At 48.4% G+C, this 24,474-nt stretch overlaps 1 protein-coding gene across 4 annotated transcripts in view; it reads left to right on the plus strand.

The window, feature by feature from the left end:
• Nucleotides 1–2,551: 2,551 nt before the first annotated feature.
• Nucleotides 2,552–24,474, plus strand: part of LSP1 (lymphocyte specific protein 1) — an 83,358-nt gene continuing 61,435 nt past the window's right edge. For 3 of the 4 annotated variants that reach the window (XM_054026287.1, XM_054026288.1, XM_054026290.1), the window contains exon 1: nucleotides 2,552–2,685. In XM_054026287.1, coding sequence (XP_053882262.1) covers nucleotides 2,606–2,685 — 80 coding nt within the window. In that variant the 5' untranslated portion in view covers nucleotides 2,552–2,605. Of the gene's footprint in view, nucleotides 2,686–22,647; nucleotides 23,136–24,474 lie in introns of those variants that run through there. The other variant, XM_054026289.1, reaches the window with a different exon arrangement.

Raw genomic sequence — 24,474 nt, forward strand, 5'->3', positions numbered from 1 at the left:
ACTGCCGGTTCATGTGTCCACCCCTGTAAGATACCATGACAGAACGGATAAGGCAAGGGAAGGAATATTCCTTGTATACTTATCTATAGGATAAGATGGATAAGAGGTTTCTTGTTGGGCTGGTTCACATCTATCTGCAAGCTCTGCTTATCTAAAATCAGAAATCTTTTCTCAGCAGGCAAGCCCCCATTGAAGTCAGTGGCAAAACTTCCACTCTCTTCAATGGTAGGAGAATTGGGCCCATTATGGGCGTTGGATGGAGCTCAATTAAAACGAAGCTGCCACCCAGAGCAAACATAACCCCCTTTGCCTCCCACCACCTAGCCAGGCCTAGTGGGGAAAGCACCTTTGTGATAGCTATTTTTTTTGAGCTGCTTCGGGGTTGCTGGAGAAGATGCTTGTTGCATGAGCAGGTTGAGAAAGAGTTCAGGGGATTAGTGCAGTGAGAGAGGCCACAGGAAGGAAATGGGTGCAGTGTGCTCTACTGCCAGCCGCGGGTTCCCCCTCCAGGTTCTCTTGTTTTCTCTTCTTCTACAAGAAGAGAGACAGAACCCTGCATAGCTCAATCCAGAAATCTGTTCCACGTTTTTTCCTCTCCTGGAGGTTGTACTCAGCAGGACCGCCCGGGGGGGGGGGGCAAGTGGGGCAATTTGCCCGGGGCCCCACAGGGGCCCCCACGAGAATATAGTATTCTATGGTATTGCAACTTTTTTTTATGGAAGGGCCCCCCAAAATTGCTTTGCCCCAGGACCCCTGAATCCTCTGGGCGGCCCTGGTACTCAGAGCCCATATCTAGCTGAGCCAGGTGAAATCTCCCTCTCTCACTGCTGGGAGCAGCCTGGTTTCTGCTCCGAGAAGATGTTTGGGGAGCAGGGAAATCCAAACACCAGCTAGCTTCTCTCCCTCCTTTCCTCCTCGCTTTGAGCCCTGCAACCTCTTTTACTATCATTGCTGTAGAGGGAATGAGGTGAGTTCTAGCCACTTCCCTATCCCACTCCCTTGTGGGGTCAATGGCTCCCTCCCTGGCTCTGCAAGGGGCACAAGCTAAACCAGTCCCCCATCTTCTATTAGCTTCAGCGAAGGGCAGTTACCCCTCTCCAAACACCCAAAATCTCCTGGGAGAGGGCAGGGAGTTCTCCCATTACAGAAACTCTGCACTGTATCTCAGGGCATATGGCACCCCATAAACCCAAGCTCAGGAGCTGGGGAACTTTCAGGGTGCCCTTAGTGGTTGGAGAACAATGTGTGTTTGGGAGGGAGGGGGCTCTCCTTGCTAGCCCTTCCCCTTGGCTGCTCTCCTGGATGGCAGGTGATCAAATTGTATCTCCCCAACCCCCCAACCAAAGATGTAAGATGAAGGACTGGCCACCCAGGACTCCTGAAGAGGGAAAAGACAACCAGGCCTTGCTATGGTCAGCAAGATAAGTAGGAGGTGGGTACCAGGCCTGGTAGCAGAGAGGCAGGGTGGTTTTTGGCAGGACATATTCTACTGGAGATTTGAATTTGAACTTCTGTGTAATAGGAAGGGGCTGTTGCCACTTCCCCTGCACTCCACCGCACAGTTTTTTTTTTTAAGCAATTCTGCAATCTGAGCCTTGCCGATTGAGCACAGCACACTCTTGTGCAATTGCATCTCCACATAGCAGCTGTGTTGGTTGTATTTCAATTGGGCACAGAAATCTGATTCAGGTGTTTCTTTTTCCTGGTGGCTCTCCTACGCTCAGGACAGAGAAATCCAGTTCATGTCTTTTCCTGGCCAACACATAAACAACAGAGGAGCTCCTTTGCCTACGCCAGCCTCAGCTCTGTTGACAAAAGGGTTTGTTACCTGTGATTGTCACAGGAACGTCCCAAAGTGAACTTTTGAGCCTAGGTGGACTGGATCGCTCAGCTGCTTCTGAACATTGTCCGGTTTTGCCTTCAGTAATCCCTCACCCTTGTGCGTGTGCCTGAAAGCATTTATGTAGGCATCAGCAGACACAAGGGAATCCACCAAGCACTACAGCCCGGCTAGATTGGGGAAAGGAGGCTGCGCAGAGTTGCAAGGCCCCCCCTGGGAACCGCTAGCAGTGCACCTTTGGGCAAAGGGGGCTTCTGGGTTAGGCCAGTGTGTATGTTGGAGATGATAGTGGCAGTGGCTGGGACAGTCTTGCACTCAGTCTTGCACTCCGTGGCTTTGTGGCCAAGGCGTTGTGGCCTGGACAGAACCAATCCTTGGCACGTGGATGTTATCGAATGTTGCCACTTAAAGATGCAGCCATTTAGTACTTTAGTACTATGAGTGGCTATGGCCTGTCTCTCAGACATCTTTCTACTCAGGCCCTACGAGTGGCTGTTGCCCCATGCTTCCCCTGCAGCTTGGGTTAGTACTTCCTGATTTTTAGGCAGTAGATGGAAACAAAACCTTAAATATAACCTGAGTAAGAACTCCCAACCCCCCTCAAACCTCAGAGGCTTCCGGCATCATTTGTTGCTGGGTTAGAGGACAGGAAGGGTGGTATGAAAGTGAACACATGCACGCGCGCGCGCGCGCACACACACTCTACTCTTACAGAGCTCTTTGCAGAGCCCGTCGATTTGACAAGGTTGTTAGCAAGGAAATAAAATGTCAGACTCTGAGGAGTGCCATGGAGACCCCGAGAGCAAGAATCAGGAGGGGGAAGAGCCCCCGACGGACACTGAAAGGTAAGGCCCTTGGGAGTAGCTGAAATTTACCTCATGGTTTGGTTCGTAATTCTGAGGGGGCTACAGGTTAGCCAGAGAACTTGACGGTAGAAGCAAAACAAGGGGCTGAATGAGCCCCAAATGAACTTGAGCTAAGAGTCATTGCAGTTGGTAGTGCATGCACAAGGAGAGGGAAACGCAAAAAGGGACCAGCCATTGGAAGCTCTAGAAAGTTCTTGACTAGCAGGGACGGTTCTAGGTTTTTTGCTGCCCCAAGCAAAAAATTTGCTGCCCCAAGCTCAGGTGGGGCTGAGGCTGGCAGGCAGCGCTGGAAGTGGAGGGAGTGATGTCACCTTCTCCCAGTGCCTGCAGGAGTTTACCCCTCCCCCGCCCAGCCGCGCAGAGAAGCCCCGAAATAAGGGGTGGCACAAGGCAGTGCAGCAGCCAGTGCGCAGATGAGGCGGCGTAGCCCTGGCTCCCTGGCAGGATTCGCCCTCTCCTCCCCAGGTAGTGGCTGAGCCCTGGCAGCTTAGCATCCCGGTGCTGGGGCTTCCCCTTCCCGCTGTGGCCGGGGGCGCGGCACCCTCACCCTGTCTAAGTGGCGCAGCTCTGAGAGCACAATTGCCCTGAAAAAAAAGGATGGCTGGAATGCCGCCCCTGGAAATGTGCCGTCCCAAGCACGTGCTTGCTTTGCTGGTGCCCAAAGCCGATCCTGTTGACTAGGTTCACTAGCTTTTCTCTGCCTCATTCATGGACACAGGGCTGCAAGACAATCAGACTCTTTGCCTTTCCCGCCTCTTTTGGACTTCAGAGTCCCCTCTGGGGACAAACTAAAGATTGCAGCTCAGGCCAAACTTGGCACTGCTAGGCCGAAGCTTCTTGGGTGTTTGGCTCTGAATTTTTGGCTCATTGTGGAGCCATGAAGTTCAGATGCCCCTGTTCTTTAGGATGCACACATGTCCAGCGTGAGAGGGAATGGAGGGATTTTATTAGCTGTGCTATTCTATTGTCCATTCCTCCATCTCCCTGTAGCAACTGTTTTGGGGCACTGGGGAATGACTCCCATTTAGACTCTGGGTGAGAGGGACTTATATAGTCCACTTCATCTTTCTCCCCAAAGCATTTTGACTCCATATTCAGGTTGTCCATAAATCTGGTCTGGAGGGCACCTACTGAGCTTGAGCTGCGTGTGAAGGTCATAATGAAGTGTGTCCTTCTCTGAGGGAGAGTTTCCTGGAAGAAGACCAGGGGCAGAGAAAAAAAGTCCCTTTTCTGACTCTGTTCTGTGGAAAAAAAAACTGCCATTTTTGCCCCAGCTATCACGATATTTGTAGATGGATGAGAAACTGGATGTTAATACATTGAAAAGACAAGTGAGGCCTTGGATGGGAGTTGCTGCAGTCTTGATTTCTTTCCCTAAATATCATATTTCTCAGGCTGAATTAGACTGGAAGCCTCTCAGAGTAGGGATATTGTATTTTGTGTGTTTGTACAGCTCCCTGTTCACTTACATCATCCCCAAAATAACAGCAACCAGATAATGACACCTCCCTGGTTGGTTTGCCACCAGGGACTGAAACTTGGACTGTTAGCTCCATAGCACAGACAATCTACCATTTAGGTTAAAAGAGTAAGTCCATCAGCTGGGAGCAGTAGCAGTTGGTTTTCGTCTATGAATTAGCTACTAGAAAAGGACAAAGACACACTTAGCCAGTGTGTTATCTAGACCTGGGCTCATCTAGATCTGGGTTCAAATGTTGAGCATCTATAAAGTTTGGGGGTTTGACTCTGGCCTCTCTAAAAATAAAGCAATAACAATATTATTCACCAAATCATATCCAATGCGTGTTCAATATATGTAACATTTACCCACAAAAGGAATGTCTTATGGAAGTCGATAAAAGAAAATCTGTCTGTAGCCCCTCAATACTTTTGGGATGATGGGGATCAGGAGAAGAAGGGTTCATGTTCAATGCATGCTTTGCAGTATCCAGTAATGAAAGGGTTAATTGTCTCACAGGGACACCAAAGCTCTTGAGGGTTTCAGTGCTATTGGTTGGGGGAGCCTGGGAACAGACAAATAGTGATAGATTGTTGCAACAAATATTCTAGTTGGCACCTATATGTAATTAGTCAGGCAGTGGCACAGCCCTGGCATAGTGCAGCTTTCCCACTGATTCCTCTGCCCGCCATGTTTGTGTGTGTAGATACGTCTTTTCTGGTGGGGGCAGCTCTGCACAGGCTTCCAATCAGACTGCAGTAATGTTAGGACAGTATTCTGGTGAGGTTCCCCTCTAGGTTCCTGACCAAGACTTTGAAACAACCAAAGAAAAAGTTGCCTGTAGAGACTGCTCCCCAAGTTGCATGCAGGAGGCCAGGGCATGTTTTTGGCAGCATAGGCATTGCTGGCTCATGCAGTGCCAATGTGATCAGTGGCTCTCACACAGTCTCTCCACTGAGTCGCAGAACATGGGGTTAAGGAACCCCGTTGTGACTGGGAGTATAGCAGTAAGAATGCTTTTCTGTGGTATTTCAGCCCTTGTGCTCCCAGGCAGGAACAGAGGGGGCAGAGATCACAAATATTACAAACTAGTGCAGGTTGAAATTTTTCAAATTTTGAAACTTGGACGAAAAAATGGGGGGAAAATACAGATTAAATTGTTGTGATTCCCTCCATCCCTGGTCAAGTTTGGAAATTGTCACAAATTTTTAAATTTAAAAATTAGACGGGGAAAAAGGGGTGCGGGGGAGTTGAATTTTGTTTTTAAAATTGATAACCACTTTCCCTCCCAAACCTTGGAATAGGTCCAGTTCTAGGTTTACTTCAGTTCTAGTTTAACCTGCAGTTGTTCTACTATCTCCCCTTCCCCAGGTGAGCAACCTCTCCTGAAATCCGCTTCCTAAAATGTAGGAAAAGGGGTTTGTTCAATGTTCGGCGTGGGCGGTCTTTACCACCCAGTAGTGAAGGCTGTTAGCTCAGCTCATCGGCCTTTCACTCTGTACCCAGTCTGCTTTCAAGTTAAACCCGCTGCCGATCAAGTTACAGCAATGCTCCTGAGACAACTCTGAGGAGGGCTGAGGGCATGGAGAGAGCCAAACAGGGGCATGTGGGTTAGTATTTGTGGAGGGAGAGTGAATGAGGAGCTGACGCAGGTGGAGGTGGGGCAGAATTTGGTCAGAGTATGATGAAGGCTAGTCAGAAAATTGCCCACAGGTCCCACTACAACAGCACCGGCTCTTTTCACTCCCTCATGTATGGGGCCACAAGCTAGATCCCTCACGGGTTCTACACTGTTATTCTGGGACAGACAGACAACAGGAGTCAGCATTGTTGCTTGGATCACCTAGCCTGTTTGCTTCCAGCAGTGCTGCTGGCGCATGCAGGCCCCAATGCCTTAGCTACGCAAGCAAAAATGGGGCCCATAATTCACCTGTGGTAGCAGTTCTGGAAGCTCTACTGTAGAGGGGGCTCAAGGCAGGTTAGACGACATAGTGATCAAAATTACATAGCCGTGTCTACGCTACAGCTTCCTCTGTGGTTGCTGCTGCTGGAGCTGTACTGGTAGTGAATGACATATGCCACTTGTGCCAGTGTAAATGTGGGAGGAAGAGGGGGATTTGGGTAACCCTGCATATCTTCAGGCAGTGCATCAGCCTGTGTATCTAACAATGCTGGGTATAGGTATGAGACATTTAGGCAGTTCTTCCACGGTCGCTCTAGCTAGCAGAGGTGCGGCTCTACCGGTGCTAGCTCTAGTGTGCAGACTGGACTGCAGGAATAAAGACCAGGAGAGACAAGCTCGCACACTGGGGTCTGTTACTCTCTGCCTGTGAGGTCTGGAGAGAGGGATGGCTGCTGAGGAGAGGAGGGACGGGGAGGGAAATGGCTGCTTCCTGAAGATTGGATGGGAGTAAGTAGGCCAGCCCCTGAAGAGATAATGCACTGTAATTCAGGGGGAGCTGGTGCTCCTATCCCAAAGAGGACAGCCGACTTATTTGGGAGATCAGGGAGCTGTTGTGTGGAGAGGGCACAGTTTACAAAAAGCTGGGATAATTCAGTACACAACGTGAACCTCTGAACCTCCGAGATCCCCCTGTCACTCAACATAGCATACCTCTCCATCCTCCTAGTGATCACTTTGGAACCTGCGGCAGCTAGGTCCTTCCATACAAGCCACTTCTCTCTCTCTCTCTCTCTCTCTCTCTCACACACACACACACATGTGTGGCTTGCACAGCAGGTGCTCCTCTTGTTAGTGAGCTTCAGGGGAGAGGCAAGAAAATAACTTCTTATAGACACAATCAGCCATTCTAGCTCATCATCCAGTGTCCCCTTCCTTCTCTGGCCTCCTATCCCCCGTGCTGCAGGGAGCCCTGGGCTGACCATGTATGGTCACTAGCTCAAGATGGCTTTGCTGTGCTAGCAGGCCCCATCCCTTCCTTTGCCACGTCCATCCCCAGCTGTCTTGAATTCTCCAGATCCCTTAGAGGAGACTTGGAGAGTCCTAAGTAAGATTACCATAGTTGCTAAGTATATCCGAGGTTGGAAGGAGATTGTCTTGGGAAACTGATACCTCAGGAGCTATCTTTGAACTCCTTAGCACCAAATTCCTGGGGGAGGGGAGGAGGAACTTTTGAGCCATGCTCAAAGAGGCTGTTAAAAATTTAACTCAGCTGCATGCTGCTCCATCAAAGAAAGGAGGGCGGGGGTGGTGGGGCGGTGGAGAAGGAATAGGTTCTAGTTGAATGAATAAGAAAAAGAGCTTAGAAAATACCCTAACTCTGACAAAAGAGTGCCATGTATATGGGCAATTTGTGACTGGCCCTTTGAGTTTAAGAATCATCTTATTTAAAGGTGACATTAAAAAAAAGTGGCTTGTGGCCCTTTTTACTTCTTTAAGATGGAAAAAAAAGGTATGAAAGATTCTTCTTCTTCTTCTTCTTCTTCTTCTTCTTTTTTCTGCTTCATTTTTACCTTGAAAATTCAGGGCCAGTCTAGGTTGGAAGTCTCTATGACAGCGGTGTCTATTTTTTGTCAAGGTCCAAATTTCTTGGTCAAGGTTTAGTCAAGGTCCAGACTCCAGAGAAAATAATAATAATGATAATAAGTAAATAAAAAGATTTTGGGGTCAGTTCAAAAGCACCTGGTGGTCCAGATTTGACCCACAGTCTGCCTATTGACTACCCCTGCTCTCTGATGACAAAAGAACTAGTCAAATGGTGACAGTATAAAAATCAAGAGCAGCTCTCAAGCCTAGTGGTGAGGCAGGGTTTAGTTCCAAAGACTTGGGAGTACACAAAGCCAGTTTTGCACCTTTTATCTTCACGAAAAGACAGCCCAATTTGGATTTTCAGTCTCACACAGGGTGGGTGGGAGAAGGTGAGTGGGGACATAGCAGGGATGCAGGGGGCTCTCTCCCTGTTTGGAGATGAACTGGAAACAGTTTCCTGACACATACATCATCTTCCCTTTTAGCAGCTGTGGGTCAGAGCACTGCTATTTTCCCAGAGAGCTGTTTAATAAAACGAAGCCTCAGAAGGAGGAGTGGAGGATGAAAGAGAAAATGACAGAGAGGGAGAGGGAGGAAAGAGGTGGAGGGGTGAGAAAGATTAGGAGCAGAGACAGGCTCATACCAAACCCCCAGATCCCTGCACCTCAGTATGGAGCAAAAGTTCCAGACTCTGGAACTAAACTTTTCAGCTCAAAGGAGTTTGGCAGGGGCACATGCAAAACGAGGGGAGCTGTGTGGCAGAGCAAAGGGGTAGTGACAGCAAAAGCAGTGGCACTGCCCAGGTTGGGCTGGCAGTAGCTGGGCTCTGGCAACACACAGGCTGTCTTGGAATGGCACAGCTGCAGGGAGGTGGCACTGTGTGGGCTGGAGGGCGAGCGGCAGAGCTGGGCATGGGTGGGCAGTGGCTGTGGCATTGTATGGAACAGGCTGGAAATGACAGCGGTGTGGCAGATTTTACAGATTGCTGCTGGAATGGTTGTGGCACTGCCCAGGCGAGGTGGGAGCTGAATGCTGCATACAGTAGGTGATGATGGCACTGGAGTGATGGTGGCAGTGTCCAAGTTCAGATGGTCTCTGAGTTCTTATTAACAGTGCACAAGACAGCGAGGCACTGGAACAGCTGGGGCACTGTGTAAGGGTAACAAGGTGAATATCTTTTATTGCACCAATGTCTGTCGGTGAGAGAGACAAGCTTTCGAGCTTAGGCAGAGCCCTTCTTCAGGTCTGGGAAACATATTCAGAGTGTCACAGCTAAATACAAGCTGAACAGATTGTTTAGCATAAGTAGTTAACACCTATTTCAAGGGACCCTTCAAGGTGAAGTGGCCTGTTAACACCCCTTCAGGAAAGGAAGGAAGGGGAAGACAGTTGGGGGAGTTGTTAGTGGGTTACAATTTGTTTTAATAAGCCGTCAATCCAGTGTCTCTGTTCAGTCCATAATGTGGAACGCGGTCTGTTGTATTGCACCGGTTAGGCTGGCACTGATTGCCTGTAGCACCGCACAGCTTAGACTTGTAAGCACACATGGTACAGCACCAGGAAACCTGCTGTAACATAGAACTACAAAGCACTGTTTGCTGCTGGTCTGGACGCATGGAAAATGGGAGGACTGAACACCTGTTCTTATGCCCAGGCAGCGATGTGATACATTTGCATCCATCAGCCACAAGGGGGCATGTTCTGCTCATGCTTATTTCATAAGGCAGCAGAAAGGAGAGAGCTAGAATGGGAAAAGCCTGTGTTTCAAGGCAAAGTTTTGGGGGAGTGGAAGCTTTAACCCTTGCCTAACACAGCCAGCCATGCCCTAGTCAAGAGGGCAGCCTTACAGAAAGTCTTTGTTTAGGGAAGCAGCGTGAATGCCATTGCACAGCATATTCTAGTAGCTGAGCCCAAATAGAAGACAAGATTTGTGGCTTTGTTCCCAGCTCTGCTACTTACTGGCTATGTGACCTTGGGTGAGTCATGTAATCTTTGTATCCCTCAGGTTTCTCATGGTTAAGATAGCATTAGTAACACTTACCTTCTTCACCAGTGTGTTCTGAGCTTAATTCATTAATGCTCCCAAAGCACTTTGAGAGCCTCAGTGGGAGGGTCTGAGAGAAGGGCAAAATATCTCCTCATACTGGCTTTATGTATTTGTTCCTATCAGCCATCAGTCCTCCTGCAGATGTCCTTACCCCCTACACTGCTGCCAGAATGTGCCTGGCCCATAATCCCAACTATACATATAAAATGGTGGGGTCTAAATTAGCTGTTACCACTCAAGAAAGAGATCTTGGAGTCATTGTGGCGAGTTCTCTGAAAACATCCACTCAATGTGCAGCAGCAGTCAAAAAAGCTAACAGAATGTTGGGAATCATTAAGAAAGGAATAGATAATAAGACAGAAAATATCATATTGCATCTATATAAATCCATGGTACGCCCGCATCTTAAATACTGTGTGCAGATGTGGTCACCCCATCTCAAAAAAGATACATTGGAATTGGAAAAGGTTCAGAAAAGGGTGAAAAAAATTATTAGGGGTATGGAACGGCTGCCATATGAGGAGAGAGTAAGAAGACTGGGACTTTTCAGCTTGGAAAAGAGATGACTAAGGGGGGATATGATAGAAGTCTATAAAATCATGACTGGTGTGGAGAAAGTAATTAAGGAAGTGTTATTTGCTCCTTTTCATAACACAAGAACTAGGATCACCAAAGGAAATTAATAGGCAGCAGGTTTGAAACAAACAAAAGGAAGTATTCCTTCACACAACGTACAGTCAACCTGTGTAACTCTTTGCCAGAGGATGTTGTGAAGGCCAAGACTATAATAGGGTTAAAAAAAAACTAGATAAGTTCATGGAGGATAGGTCCTTCAATGGCTATTATCCAGGATGGGCAGGGATGGTGTCGCTAGCCTTTGACTGCCAGAAGCTGGGAATGGGTGACAGGGGATGGATCACTTGATGGTTACCTGTTCTGTTCATTCCCTCTGGGGCACCTGGCATTGGCCACTGTCAGAAGACAGGATACTGGGTTAGAGGGACCTTTGATCTGACCCAGTATGGCTGTTTTTATGTTCCCAACTGTGAGAATGCAATTTCCTTTCCATTGCCTGGAACCTCAGGATTTATCACAGCTGTCTGCCAGGAACACTGGGCCCACCCTACCTTTTTTCAGCTGGATCTGATATGTCATTTAGCAACTAAGCAGTTAAGGGCAATACACCTCCATCCTGACCTGCAGAATGCCTTGGGATTCCAGTCGTGGGGCCCCAACAGCTTTGACTCTCAGGTTTGACCTGTAATGACCTTTGCTATTCCAGGCCCTCTCACAGCCCCACCAATGCCCCTTATTCTTGATCCACAGCATACCCTGTTGTTTCCCCCGCCTCCCAGTAGCTCTGCCAATGCACCTAATTATGATTCTGCACAATTATTGTGCATGGTGCTTTACCACTTCAAAGTGCTGCACAAATGCTGGCTAATGTTTAATTAATTGTGGTTAATTATGGTGCCCCATCTTTCCCTGGCAGACAGTTCAGCAAGCAGCTAGGGAGTTAAAACTCATGCCCTTCCGTACTGACCTGCAGCAGCCCTGGTTGTTCCATTTCCAGGGCTGACAAACAAGGCTGTACTTACATTGCCACTGTCCATGTTGGGCCCATTCTGTGGGCAAGTAGAGGACGTCTCTGTGTGAGGAGTAAATACACTTTAAACACCTGTGCTTCCCCAGATCCAGGGTCTCAGCAGCATGAACTTCCCCATATCAGTCTATGAAGTAACCTGGCCCAGTGGATAGTGTTGGCTTGAGAGCAAGGAGACCTGGGCTCTGTTCCTGTGTGACCTTAATTGGAAGCACTTTGGGGCAGGGCAGCACCTGGCACAACAGTGCCCACCATCTTGGTCGGTGCCTCTAGCTGCTACCATAATACAAATAAATGAACTTGCCCTTCTCAGAGCCAGCTACAGGCCCAAGTCAACTGCTGCAGGGTGCCAGTGACTGCCCCTGAAGCCAGTGGGAGCTGTTGCTATCTGGTGGCAGGAGGTTAAGGCCCCAGTAATGCGTCGTGGTATCCCTGTCTACAATCGTGTGGGCTGACCATGCTTGGGACTGTAGCTTGCCTCTGGACAGCTCTAACTCAGCAGATGCCTCTCTCTCTCTCTTTCTTTGTACCTCACAATGGGGCTGGACCATAAATGGCTGCCTTTTCCTCCCCCCACCTTTCCTCCTGCTTGTGGATGCTCGCCAGATTGGCTGCTGTCTCCTCTGTGCACTCCTCCTTCTCCTACTCCTGCCCTGCCTTCCGCCTGTAGGACACCTCAGAGCAACTGCATGCACCAGACCAACAAGCCCAGGAGGGGAACCTGCTGTTGCCAAGAGCTCGAAGCAGTGACCTCCTCACTGAGTGTCACCGAGTTCCTTTGTTTCCTCCCATTCCCTCTGGATGGGAGGGCCTGGGCGCTGCACTCTGAAGAGACCCCACTGGGAGTGGGGAGATTTGGTTTGGTATTTTCAAAAGACTCTCAAGGAGGTAGGTTGGTGCCCAGATCCCATTGAAATTCAGATGTAGTTGGGCACCTAGCCCTGACAATCCCTGCCTTTGGCTATACTGAACTGCATGCTCTGAAGAAACTGCTATGGGCCTATTCATCCCTGGGCCAGAGATCTGCTTAGTGCAGGGACTGAGTGGGCGGCAGGCTGGGGCTGGTTTGGCCCTTGGCACACATTAGAGCAGCCTGAGCCCAGCTGTCAACAGCGCTTGTGGGCTGGCCCAGAAGCCAGGAGTAGTTGGGGCATAGGAATGTCCTGGCCACATCTCCCTCCTTGTGGGACTTGCCCTTGCACACCTTGTGCACCAAGAGCTCCTGAGAGGGGTGCCATAGAGCTGCTGATGCCTTAATCCACCCTTAGTTCCTTGTCGTATCTCTCTGTCCTTAATACCCATCTATCCAGTGAACAAATTCAGTGTGTGCCTGAAGTCACGCATTGCAAACCCTTCTTTTGCTTTGGGTCTCTTTGTGAGCTTCCCCACAGCAGTGCCCTGTAAGCAGCGTGAGCAGGGCGATTGCCCTGGGCCTCATGTTGCTCCGTGCCTGGCTGTGTGTGAGATATTTTTTCTCAGCCAGCCAGGGAGGGCAGTGCCAAAAACATTTTCCACCCTGGGCAGCAAAAAAAACCAGTGAGACTTCTAGGGCTGGCCCTGCCTGTAGGTATCAGCCCGGACTCCAACACTGTGAGCTTCCCCACAGCAGGGACTCCAGCGGCACCAGTCACAATTTCAGCAGTGTGAGCGTTCTGGAAAGCTTCCTGCTCTGTTAGGGCTAGCCCCCTCTATCTGGGAGTCATGGAGTCTGCTCTCATGTTGCACAGCGTGAGGGCTGTGCTGTCCCTGGGAATACTTCATTAGCTGACACTCGCTTTGGCCTCAACTAGCCATGGCCTGACTTTCTGTGCCCGAACCCACGTCTAGTGTGATGGCTATTGGTGTCCCCCTGGATCTGCTGCAGGAGCTAGTCCTCCAGGAAACATTTCCTTGAGTTTTCTCTAAGGAATCAGGATATCCTAAGGAACATTCTGGGAGGTATTTAGTATTGTACAACTGGAATTCAGAGGCCCCTCTATTTTAGTACTTAATGGTATTCCAGCAGACATGTGCCACTGGGAACAACTAACAAGCTAGTCGCTTGCTCCTGGGCAGCTGTACCTGGTCTATGTGCCACAGGGATCTACCACGGATGCCGCTGTGCATACTTTGAGATACAGGACCCTGTATGGTGTGGCTGTACAAAGCTGGTATTATTCTCACACTTTGTACGACCGTAGCACCTAGAGGGCCCAGCTGAGATCAGCACCCCATTGTGCTCTGCAAGGTATAGATATATAGGTAATACATAAACACAGTGTCTATCCCAAATAATATAGAACCGAAATATGCAAGGGAGAGAGGAAGTGTGATCCCCTTTTTCCCAGATGGAGAACTGAGACACAGAGACTTTAATCAAGGTCACTTCGGAAGCCTGTAGCATAGCTGAGACTTGAACTTACATCTCCTGAGTCCTAGCCCAGTACCTTAGTCAAAACCTCCCACTGCCAGAAGTTCCATTGAAAACTGCTACAGGAATGCATGCCCGTAGTGACCTAGCAATGAATGGGTTAACCATTCTTGCTTGGAATCTCAGTGTATTTTCTTTGCCAGTCTATCCATCTTAATACACACCAGATGTGCGAGGCAGCCGCCTGAGTGCCTTAATCCTGGGCTTCAGCAGTCTGAGTTGTCTCTCTCACAAGGGGCAGGCCCACTCCAGACTCACTGGGGATTTCATCTAGGGCAAAGCAGGGGCAGGAAGGCTGGCAGCCCCCTCCTTCGCAGGGAAAGTGTGTGACGACCCTGAGCTACAAAACGTTAAATCAAGGTCTTTTACTTACTGCAATGAGCTAGCCATTCCTAGGCCGAGGAGTTGGGACTGGGGGTAACACCCTCACTGATTCAGCAGTAACGGGACTGTGGGCAGCACCCTGGACATACTGCAGAGACATCTCTGTTCTAAAGATGGGTACTTAGAATGGATCAGCTCCACAGCTGGTGTAAACTGAACTAGCTTTATTGACTTCAGTGGTGTGGTGCTGGCTTAACCAGCTAAGGATCCAGCCCACTATGTTGTCTGGCCCTCTGCCCCCAGCCCTGGACCACGCTGCCTGGAGCACCCCAGCCGTGCTGGCCTGCTGATCCCTAGCCCCAGGCCGGCCCGCTGACCCCAGACCCAGTCGCACCAGCCGGTTGGAGCAACCCCAGCCCCTCTCCCTTTAATCGGTTAACCGATTAAATAATATTTTAATCGTTTAAACGGCTAACTTTTAAAACGATATTTACATCCCTACTCTCATCCTTTCTGGACTACTGTACCCCTTTCAGGAGACTGATTTGCATACCCCCAAGTTTCACCTCACTTAAAAACTACTTGCTTACAAAACCAGACATAAAAATACAGAAGTGTCACAGCACGCTATTACTGAACAATTGCTGACTTTCTCATTTTACCATATAATTGTAAGATAATTGTAAAATAAATATTGTACTTACATTTCAGTGTATAGTATATAGAGCAATATGATTTTGCATGAAATTTTAGTTCGTACTGACTTCACTAGTGCTTTTTGTGTAGCCTGTTGTAAAACTAGGCAAATATCTAGATGAGCTGATGTACCCCCCGGAAGACCTCTGCGTACCCCCAGAGGTACGTGTACCCCTGGTTGAGAACCACTGAACTAGATGATCATAATGGTTCCTTCCAGTCTATGATTCACCATCCCATTCAAAATAACCAGCACTGGCGCTTTGGTCCTGGTTTTCATACTGACCAATTTAAGCAGGGGGAAAAGAAAATGGAGGGAAAGATTTCAGTATCATGGCAGAGTTTAGCTCCCCCCGCTGTAGCATCAGCAGGATATTTTGGTTCAAATATGGATGAGCTCACAATTGAGTTGAATGTGTTCGTCTCAGTGGACACTTACATATGTTGCACGAATGCTATTTGGCAAAGCAGGGGCGTGGCAGATTGCACCCAGTCCTGCCTATGATGGAGAATGGAAAAGGCTGAAGGTTTCTTCTCCGATCGCCTGTACACCATCCCCTCCACCACTGAATAGCCTCGTTTCTTTGCCAGCTGGAAAAATAATGGGCATCAAACACATCTTCATATTTCTGTAATCAAAAAAAGAATGAGTGCATCTCATGTTTAAGGCTGAGGACGGTTTGCAGAACTGCCCAGGGGATTTGGATGCTCAGTTCCTGTTTATTTGATTGGAAATGGGGTGTCCAATCCCTTAGGACAGCTTTGAACATCTCAGTCTAAATGAACGTTGTCTGGGGTGTGGTCTAAGGGCTGCCTTCTTTGTGCTTGGCCTAGGCAGCACCTATCCCTCCCTTTTCTCTCCTGTTTTATCATCCCTCTTGTGCTGGTACCACCCATGGCCATGCCGCCGGCAGGTGTTACACAACCAAAAGTCCTGAGACTTTTCCAGTTGTCTTGCAGGCTTGAGAGATACCCCCAGAAGCCTGTTTCCAAGCCCCAGACCCTGTGATTAAGGGGCTCTAGAGAGGAAGATGCTCTTGTGGTTGAGGCAGTGGACAGGAGCTCAGACAATCTAGGTTCAGTTCCCAGCTCTGCTAAAGGCTTCCTGTGTCACCTTGGGCAAATGCCTTTCTGCCTTAGTTCCCTGCATGTCGAATAATGTGTCTATCTTAAACTGTAAGTTCACTGGTACAAGACGTGTCTCTTATTACATGCTTGTACAGCACCTAGCACCAGGGTGCCCTGATCCCAGCTGGGGCCCCTGTTATACGAATAACAGTGGTCTCACCAACTCTCTCCCCTGTCTGCTTTTTTTGTCTTTTCAGCATCTTTCTCTCACTCTCTCCCCCCTTGTCCTCTTTCCTTCCCTCTCTGCTCTTCTCTTCGACTCTCCTAAGCAAGGCATCCTCTGCTGGGATGCTGTGAAACACTTGCTGTTCCTAGGAGTCTGTCACTGTGATCCTGAACAAACCATTTTGCCTCTCAGGCTGCAGAAGGGGAGGTGGGTTTTGCCCAGCGGGAGTGCTCTGCTTCCAGGGGCAATCCTGAGGACAGCCATGGATTCTTCCCTCTCTGTAACTCCCTTGCCTCTTGATGAGAATGTTTTGCACGTCTATAGCCCTTGCCATCCGAGGGTCTGGCATGGCTTTAGAGACATTTATGAATTAAGCCACCTAACATGCTTATCACACAGGTAAGTAATTTTGTTTCCATTTTTCACTGGCGGAAACTGAGGTACAGACTTGCCCCAACCAGCAAGTATGAAGTGGAGTCATGAACACAACTCAGATTTCCTGACTCCCAGTCATCTGTTTTATCCAATTGGCCATCATCTGCTTTAACCAGAAAACCACCCTCATCTTAGACCCACCTGTAGTTATATAAGCTCTCATTAGAGCCATCAGTCTGCACCTGGGCATTTTTGGGGGGCCTGGCAGCGCTGCTCCTAAACCAGCTAGTAGGGTGTTGCTAATGAGTGACAGAAAACTCAACACCTCGTCAGTCCCTTAAGGGAGAGAAGGGACCATCTGCTGCTGGCTCTTCCTTTCTTTCTTATAGGATTAATCCCTGAAAATCATAATAGCTTGATATAATCCCACAAAATGAGCCATCCTGTCCTAGAATCCTGATTGTGTATTCAATGAGTTTATAAGTGGCTGCTCCTACTTGAAAGATATTTGAGACGGTTAAAGTCCCTGTTTCACTGGGATTACCTTTAACGTGGTTGGCTACCGATCTTCAAGCCTTAGCAAAATGAGATGGGACGTATTAATTGGGATCCCACACATCAGTAAGTAACATTTGTTTCACAGGCTAGAGCACACCCACTATTGGTTACTTACATATCCATTAGACTGGCATTCCAATTAACATGTCCCTTCTCATTTAGCCAAGGTTCGAAGATGAAGGACAAATGCTGTAAAGATAATCCCAAGAGACCTACTTCTGTCAGACTTTTTGAGAAATGTGGGTCCATGGGAGGAGGGGGTGAGAGGAGAGGGGGGGGAAGGAGGGGTAGTGACGGAGAGAGTAGAACGTGAAGATGTATGAAGGATTGTACCACCTAGGAAACAGGGCACCTCCCTGCCATATCATCAACACCAGGGCTCTCAACACCAATTTTGCTGAAGCATCCAATGCAATGGTTCACTGGCTGGATGGTATGTAAATGACCTTTTTGAGAGGCAGAGTGGCCATGCGGGAATATTACAGAGAGAGTAATGACATGGGATGTGCACTCACCCCTTCTTACTGCGAGATCTCCTGAAGGAAACCTGTCATGTTGGGGTGCCTTACCTGGTGGTTAGGGCATGTGGGGAGGTGTGCCAATGGGCATTACCAACGTATAGGAAATCGGCAAAGGGCACCAAGAGAATCACTGCGACTGGACTATTCGAGCTGGCAGCTAACACAAGAACCACCAGGCACAGGTTGAAGTTGACCAAGGGTCTCGCTGAAGATGCAGTTAGGTGCAATTTCTTTATCCAGAGTTCCTGTGAGAAATGGACTCAGTGTAGTCAGCGAAGAGGGGAGACAAGGGTGAAGAGCTTCTAAAAAGGAGACAGTGGGAGGAAAAAATATGCCCAGGACGCGTCTTCCATGGGACCTGAGGGAACAGAGCAAATGGGCTACTTTGAAACCTTTACAGTTCTAGGGCCCGATTCTCCAAAGCACCCAAGCTCCTTTATGCTTCTCTTGTGGTGTAAGGGGGGGCCTTAAAGGACATGAAATATGGTCTGTGTAAAGGGGAACCTCTGCTGGAGTAGAGCAGCCCTATCCTGGCCCCACTCCCCGCTCCTGGAGGGACAGAAAAGGGGTGTAGCTGAGAGCACCGAACAATGGGCATTTTGTGCTCTTGCAAGGGGCCATGAGAAGTAGAACACATGCTAGAGCAGCCTCGAGACTGCTCTAAGTGAAACCAGGGCTTGGGCAGGGCCAGCTGCCTCAGACTGTGGGGAACAGAAAGGTGGCTTCCTGTCCCTCCATCTAAATTAAGTCCCTTTCAATTCATCCCCATGTTTTCTAGTCATTCTGAAGCAGGCCGTGCTGCTCTATCAATAATTCCACTCATGCTTAAAAACCCAGGTCACTCCCATGCTGTACAGTGCTGGGGCCTGATCCAAGGCCTGTTGAAATCAGTGGAAAGGTGAGGCAGAGGGCCGATGATCTCAGCAGCTTTGGCATCCCATCACTGGGAACAGGCACGTTCCACAAATGCTGGCCTGATCCTGTCAGGTGCTGAGCACCCTCTGCTCCCATCTCTGGGAGTTGAGGGTGCTCAGTATCTTCAAGGACTGGGCCCTGGGCTGGCACTAGACATTTTACTGTCCTGGCTGGAGCTGTATTGGGGGAGTGGCTCCTGGCTAAGGATGCAGAGGGAGCACACTTAAAGGGACAGCCTCCCCTGCTGAAAGCTGTGCTGTGGGGCTCACGCAGCCAGAATCTGCCCAGGGAGGTATCCGCCCTCTCAGACAGTAGTGTGTGGGGTGTACTTAAAGCAACAGATCTCCAGAAACTGAGTTGGTGCACAGCAGGGCAGGGCAGCTGGGCTGGAGATGCCCCTAAAAGATTGGGATCCTAGAGTAGCCAAATTACATGGTCATGCCCAACACTGGTCCTGACTGGGACCTTTGATTGCAACAGTGCTAGAGCAAATCACTCTGGTTGCATTTCTTTGCTACAGTCATGTTTTTTCCTAGACATACTTTAGCCTCCAAAATGATTTTGCAACCCGTGCTACATAGCAGAGCGATTGTGTCATTAATGAGAACTGGTGCAGCCCTATCTCTCTGGGACTCCCTCCCTGCATCCCAGGGCAACCGAACTGAGTCACTTCCCCCCCCATCCCACTTACCTTTAAAGCCTTCCCTTTTTGTCTGTTGCTGGAAAGTTCTTTATGAGCCTCTGGCTTAGAGGACACATGCTATGCACTAGCAAACTGCCTTGTGTTATTGCCCCTGTCTTGTCTTGTGCTAAATGCACCACACCCCTGCAGAGAGTTCTTTGATGGATTTTTTGTTAACTCCAGCAGGAAAATTAATTGTCTTTTTTTTTGGTGGGTGTCTTTTTCTTACTGCAGCATCACTGCTGTTTCTAGAATGGCACCCTGAGGTTTATGTGGGCAGTGCTGTAGGAGCTGGGCAGATGGGACCATGGCTAATGCTAACCTCTAGCTGCCTTGAGTGGAAGTATAAATCACGTTGAAGCAGCTATGCTCCACCTTGGGCAGTGGTGTGCGGGAGGGAGATCTCCGATCCTACACAGATTGTGCAGGAGAAGCCCTCAGCCCCAGTTGCCTTTGGCGGGTCAAACCATCTTGAGCTATGAGGGGGTAAGGTAGGGATCCCCCTTGCTCATAACTTTAGTGATTTTTTTTTTTTAATTTTTAAAATAAAATTGCAGTGTCCCCAGTTGAATTAAGTCAAGGGGAATGGATCGTCCCCAAGAGCAATCACTAGCATTTTCCTTTTGCACACTGGAGAGACGGGTCTCGGAGATGCAGGCATTTAAACAGCACTCCTGTGGCCCTCGTCCATGGGGTCCTGTGTGACCCTCCCAGTGCTGGACATCTGTGTTCCCCCCACATGATCTCCCTGCATTCTCTGACAGAGATGAAAGGGAAGGGATGTTGATTAATCTTCACTATAGGAGGAGCATCACAAACACATCACACCAGCCTGGAGAATTTGCAGTCAGGGAGTGGTACCTGGGAATTCCCTTACCCTGTATAATGCAATGGGAAGTGTAACTCCCCCCCAACCCTTTGCATATCATGGTGTATTCTGCCCCCACCCTACAGTTACTTTGAGTCACCCTCCTCAGTTCATTCCAAAGATCTTATCTCCCCTGCCACCTTTCACCCCCGCCCCACTTCCCTTAAGACAGCTAATCCGATGGACTTCTCGTTGATCCTAGATGCCCTGCTGGCTCAGGAAATCCATCTGCCATACAGCAAGCAAACACCCACATCCTCCACTGCATTTGGCTTCTGCAGTGCCTGAGGACATGAGCCCTTGCAGGGAAGGGGGTTGTTTATAGAAGTGCACCCACGTCTAGCTTCTAGGCAGAATTGACTATGGTGCAATGGTGATTTGACTATGGTGATTTTAGCACCGCTGGTCTCTACCTCCTCCTCTAGGCTAACAGTTTTGGTTTGAAAACTCTTGCATATTTAATAGTGGCCTGTTTCTTTGGCTTCTTTGCCACCAGGCACTGGTGTTTATTGAGTGGAGAGATGTGGGCAAGACAATTGTCTCTGGACCCGGTCCTTAGCTGGTGAAAACCAGCGTAGCTCCACTGAAGTAAATGTCTCTGTGCCAGTTTACACCAAGTGAGGATCTGGCCTCATATGCCTCCCGGTGAGCCCACCTCCCCTCCCTTGGCAAGCATGTGCTCCCAGCCTCCCCATAGTTATCAAACCCAAGTCTTTCACATTCCTCTCTGCCCCTCCTGAGTTTGCTAGGGATTGTGTGGCATCTCTGGCTATAATAAGAGCTGTGATTTCATTCAGCAGCAGTTGTTCTGGCAATGCCATCGCTGTTAGCTTCATCGCCCCTTTGTCTCTGCCCGCATTCACCACCAGCCCCTTATAAAAACCCTAGAATGGTACCATCTGGGTGGTCGGCCCCATGTTAAGAGTTGGATCCTGCCTCATTGAAATCAATGAAAGTTTGAAGGATCAGGCCCTCTAATCACTTCTCCATCTTGCAGAAAGCCATTGGGCATTTGGCCAGTGACTTCATAGTGACCATAGGCTCTGATCCTGCAAATGCCTGGACGTGTGCTTAACTTTAAGCATGTGAGCAGTCCCAATGAAGTCAGTGGGAGTGAGTCTGCTTAAAGCCAAACACATATACATGCTTGCAGGGGCTGGGCCTTTATCTTTTTGAATATTAGAGACCTTTACTGATTGCTCTCCTAGTTCCACCTAGCCTCACAGAATATAGAGATGTAAAATAAATATACTCCAGCACATAGTCCATCCATGATCCCAGTGCAAGAACAACCACTGTGCTTAGCTGCTTTTATTATTTCTCATCATTTATGGGCTGTTTGGTAAATACATAATTAACAAAGAAACCCATTTTTAAAGTGTGTGTGTGTGTGTGGTTTTTTTTACATTTAATACCTGTCTGTACTTATTTCAATGCGGTTTCTCTTTACTGATATTTCTTCATTTATTATGTGGGCAGTTATCAGCCATCTACATTTCAAACAACCGAGCTACCGTAAATAGTCCAGCATTACTCATCCAAAGAAAACATATGCACATTTTATGAGATACAGGGAGAGTGGCAAGTAAAAATCTCAAAACATGTTGGTCCTGATAATAAGGACACTTTATAATTCTTACAATACACCTTTTAGAGAGGTCAGGCTTGAGATTCCCTTTCCACAGATGGGGAAACTGAGGCAGAGAGGTTACTTGACCTGCCCACTATCACCCAACAAGTGAATAGCAAAGCTGGGATTAGATCTCAGTAGTTATTGGCTGCTAACCCTATGCTCCCACAGAGTCCTCTCTTCTTCTTTGTAAAACAGTGGCACATCAATACCCCCGACTAAAGGACTGTACACAAACTCCCTACCCCACTGAGTTTACAATCTAAATGGACAAGACAGACTCAGGATGGGAGGGGAAACAGAGGCACAGTAACTTGTCCAACATCACTCAGCGGAATGGGGCAGACCCATAAGCAGAATGAACGTCATATTCTGAGGCATAGTCCAGAGCGCTATCTAAGACCACCCAGTTGACATCATAATAATGACACCTAACTCTTATTGAGCACTTTTCAGTAGATTGCAAAGCACTTTATGAAGGAGGCCAGTCTCATCACCCCCATTTCATGGATGGAGAAACTGAAGTACAGAGAGCGGAAGTGATTGACCCAAGCTCACCCAGCAAGTCAGAGATAGGGATGGGAACAGAACAGAGATAGGGATGGGATCCTGAATCCCAGGCCAGTGCTCTGTCCACTAGTCTTGCACTGCCTCCTCAGATGCAGTAGTCTGAATCAGCCTGATGCAAGCGGGATTACATTGCACTTCATTCTTTGATACAGCATTTTTAACCACAAAGTGCTGCAACCCCTTTGCAAGTTGCTGAGACTTGCAATTAATTTTTAAGAGTAGATTTAAACTATGGAGGCTATGGGTCAGATTCTCAGCTGGTGCACACTGGAGTAGTGCCATTGATTTTAATGGCTTGCTGATGATTTACGTGAGCTCAAGATCTGGCTCAAGAGTTGTAAATCTGTCCTCTGCTGTCTTTCCTCTAATCAGGTTTTGTGTCCCTGAGTGGCTTTTGTTCCTAATTTATGCAATTAGTTAATGCAGAAAGAAAGAGATCGGAAAGGGAAGAAAAAGAGAGAAAAATGAGGAGTGGGGGAGGGGGAACAGAAGGAGAGAAAAAGATGAGAAACAAAGAAGCATAAACCAGAAGGAGTGTAAGAGAGGAGAGAGAGAGAAACAGATAGCCAAATAGAAGAAGAATAGCCTTTAGAGCAAAGGAGAGGTTTAAGCTTTGCATTGAGCTCACTCAGCGGTCAGATGGGAGCAGGGAGGGGACCCTGCTTTGCCTCGAACTACAAAGCTGCTCTCTGAAAGATTTTTCTCTGACATTTCCACTAGGCTGTGGAGGAGGTAGAGGTGGAGGAGACAAGAGGGGGGCTGAACAGGGGGGCTTAGAGAAACAAAAGGAAACCAGCTGCAGAACTTCCTGAAGAGAGGGAGAGGATTATTTATTTCTTTTAAAAAAAGGAAAAGAAAAAAAAAAGTAGGAAAAGGAGGTTTAGCAGCCAGGATCTGTGAGCCTGCCCTGAGATCAACCTCTCCCACAATGACCAGTGCGATCCTGAGGAGGAATTCCAGCAAACAAGGCTTACAGAACCTCATAAGGTAAGTCTGTACCTGCCTAGCAAAGGCAGAGAGGCAGGATTCTTTGTTCCATGGAGCTCAGTCCATTGATCTTCCACCATGGCAATTTGATTTGGCTAATTCCAAACTCTATGGGCTGTTTTTTCACAGAGAGAAATGTGTCTGCTCCATGGTGAGAAGAATATTGTTCCGTTATGGTATATTTGTGCACACGTATATGTAAATCAGTGGAACCTATTCATTAACAGGGCTCTTAAGCAGACAGAACATCTTGGAAGCAGGGAAAATAAATAAACCCCAAATAACAATATCAGCAAGGCGGAGCTGAGCTTACTGATGGCTTTTCCAGAAGCACATAGTTAAAATAGCTAAACATGACCGTATTGTAATATGTACCTGAACCTGCTGGTTTTTCCTCTTGGCTTGGAGAGTTTATGTGTGTCTCAGCTGAAGGAGAGGGGCTCTGTCTAGCAAAGTTTTTGGAGGCGAATATGTGCAATGTATGCGTGTTTTTAGGCAGAAATCCTTCAAGGGCCAGATCCTCAGCTGGTGTAAATCTGCATCAGTCTACTGATTTCATAGGAGACAGAGATGCTGTTTTACACCACCTGAGCATCTGGGTGTACTCGCTAGGGCAGATTGTTGGACAGTTAGAAGATCCTTGGTTCCTTTTTTCGATAAATGTTGAGCCCAGATCTCTCTGGGCAGGATGGCTGCACTCTGCTCTGTTCAGTTACTGAGGCTGGGACTCCACTCAGTTGCAACCATGCTGCTTTCTAATGTGGAGTAGAAACACCACTTTTGCTCCTTAGACCTTTGCCTCAGTGTTCCTAACACTCCCATCATTACAGGCATTTATGGAAGCTTGTCATGAACCATGCAGGAAGGTGTCAAAAGCTCAGATTCAACAGGGGGAACTCCCTGCTCTGTTCTTTACTTTAATGCTGAGTTTGACTTAGAGGTGTGGGAAATGGGAGCACTGGAGACTAATGCTCTCCTTTGAACTACAGTTTGGGCATGTTAGTCGTCCCTGGGGTGTACAATTTCCCCAGTGGATGCTGGTCCCCGCCTGAGTGGGAGTGGCTGCCTGCAATGTGTGTTTTTGGGTAGGGGGGATTCCAGTCTCCAAGCCCACTTCAATTTGGGGATTCCCACAGGCATTACTGCAGTCTTAAACCTTACCTCAGAAGGGCTTCTCTCTTCCTGGATGCAAGAGGAATTTGTTCTTCATGTCCATTCAATCCAGGGACTTCCTGTACTACCCTTTTTTGGAGGCCAGTTCAATACCTGCAGGAGACCACAGAAAGATTCCCATTGACTTCACCTGGCATTGAATTGCCCCCTTGGAGAGACAGGGGGA

This window comes from Malaclemys terrapin, chromosome 4, assembly GCF_027887155.1.
Source record: "Malaclemys terrapin pileata isolate rMalTer1 chromosome 4, rMalTer1.hap1, whole genome shotgun sequence".
In the NCBI taxonomy this organism is placed as follows: Eukaryota; Metazoa; Chordata; order Testudines; family Emydidae; genus Malaclemys; species Malaclemys terrapin.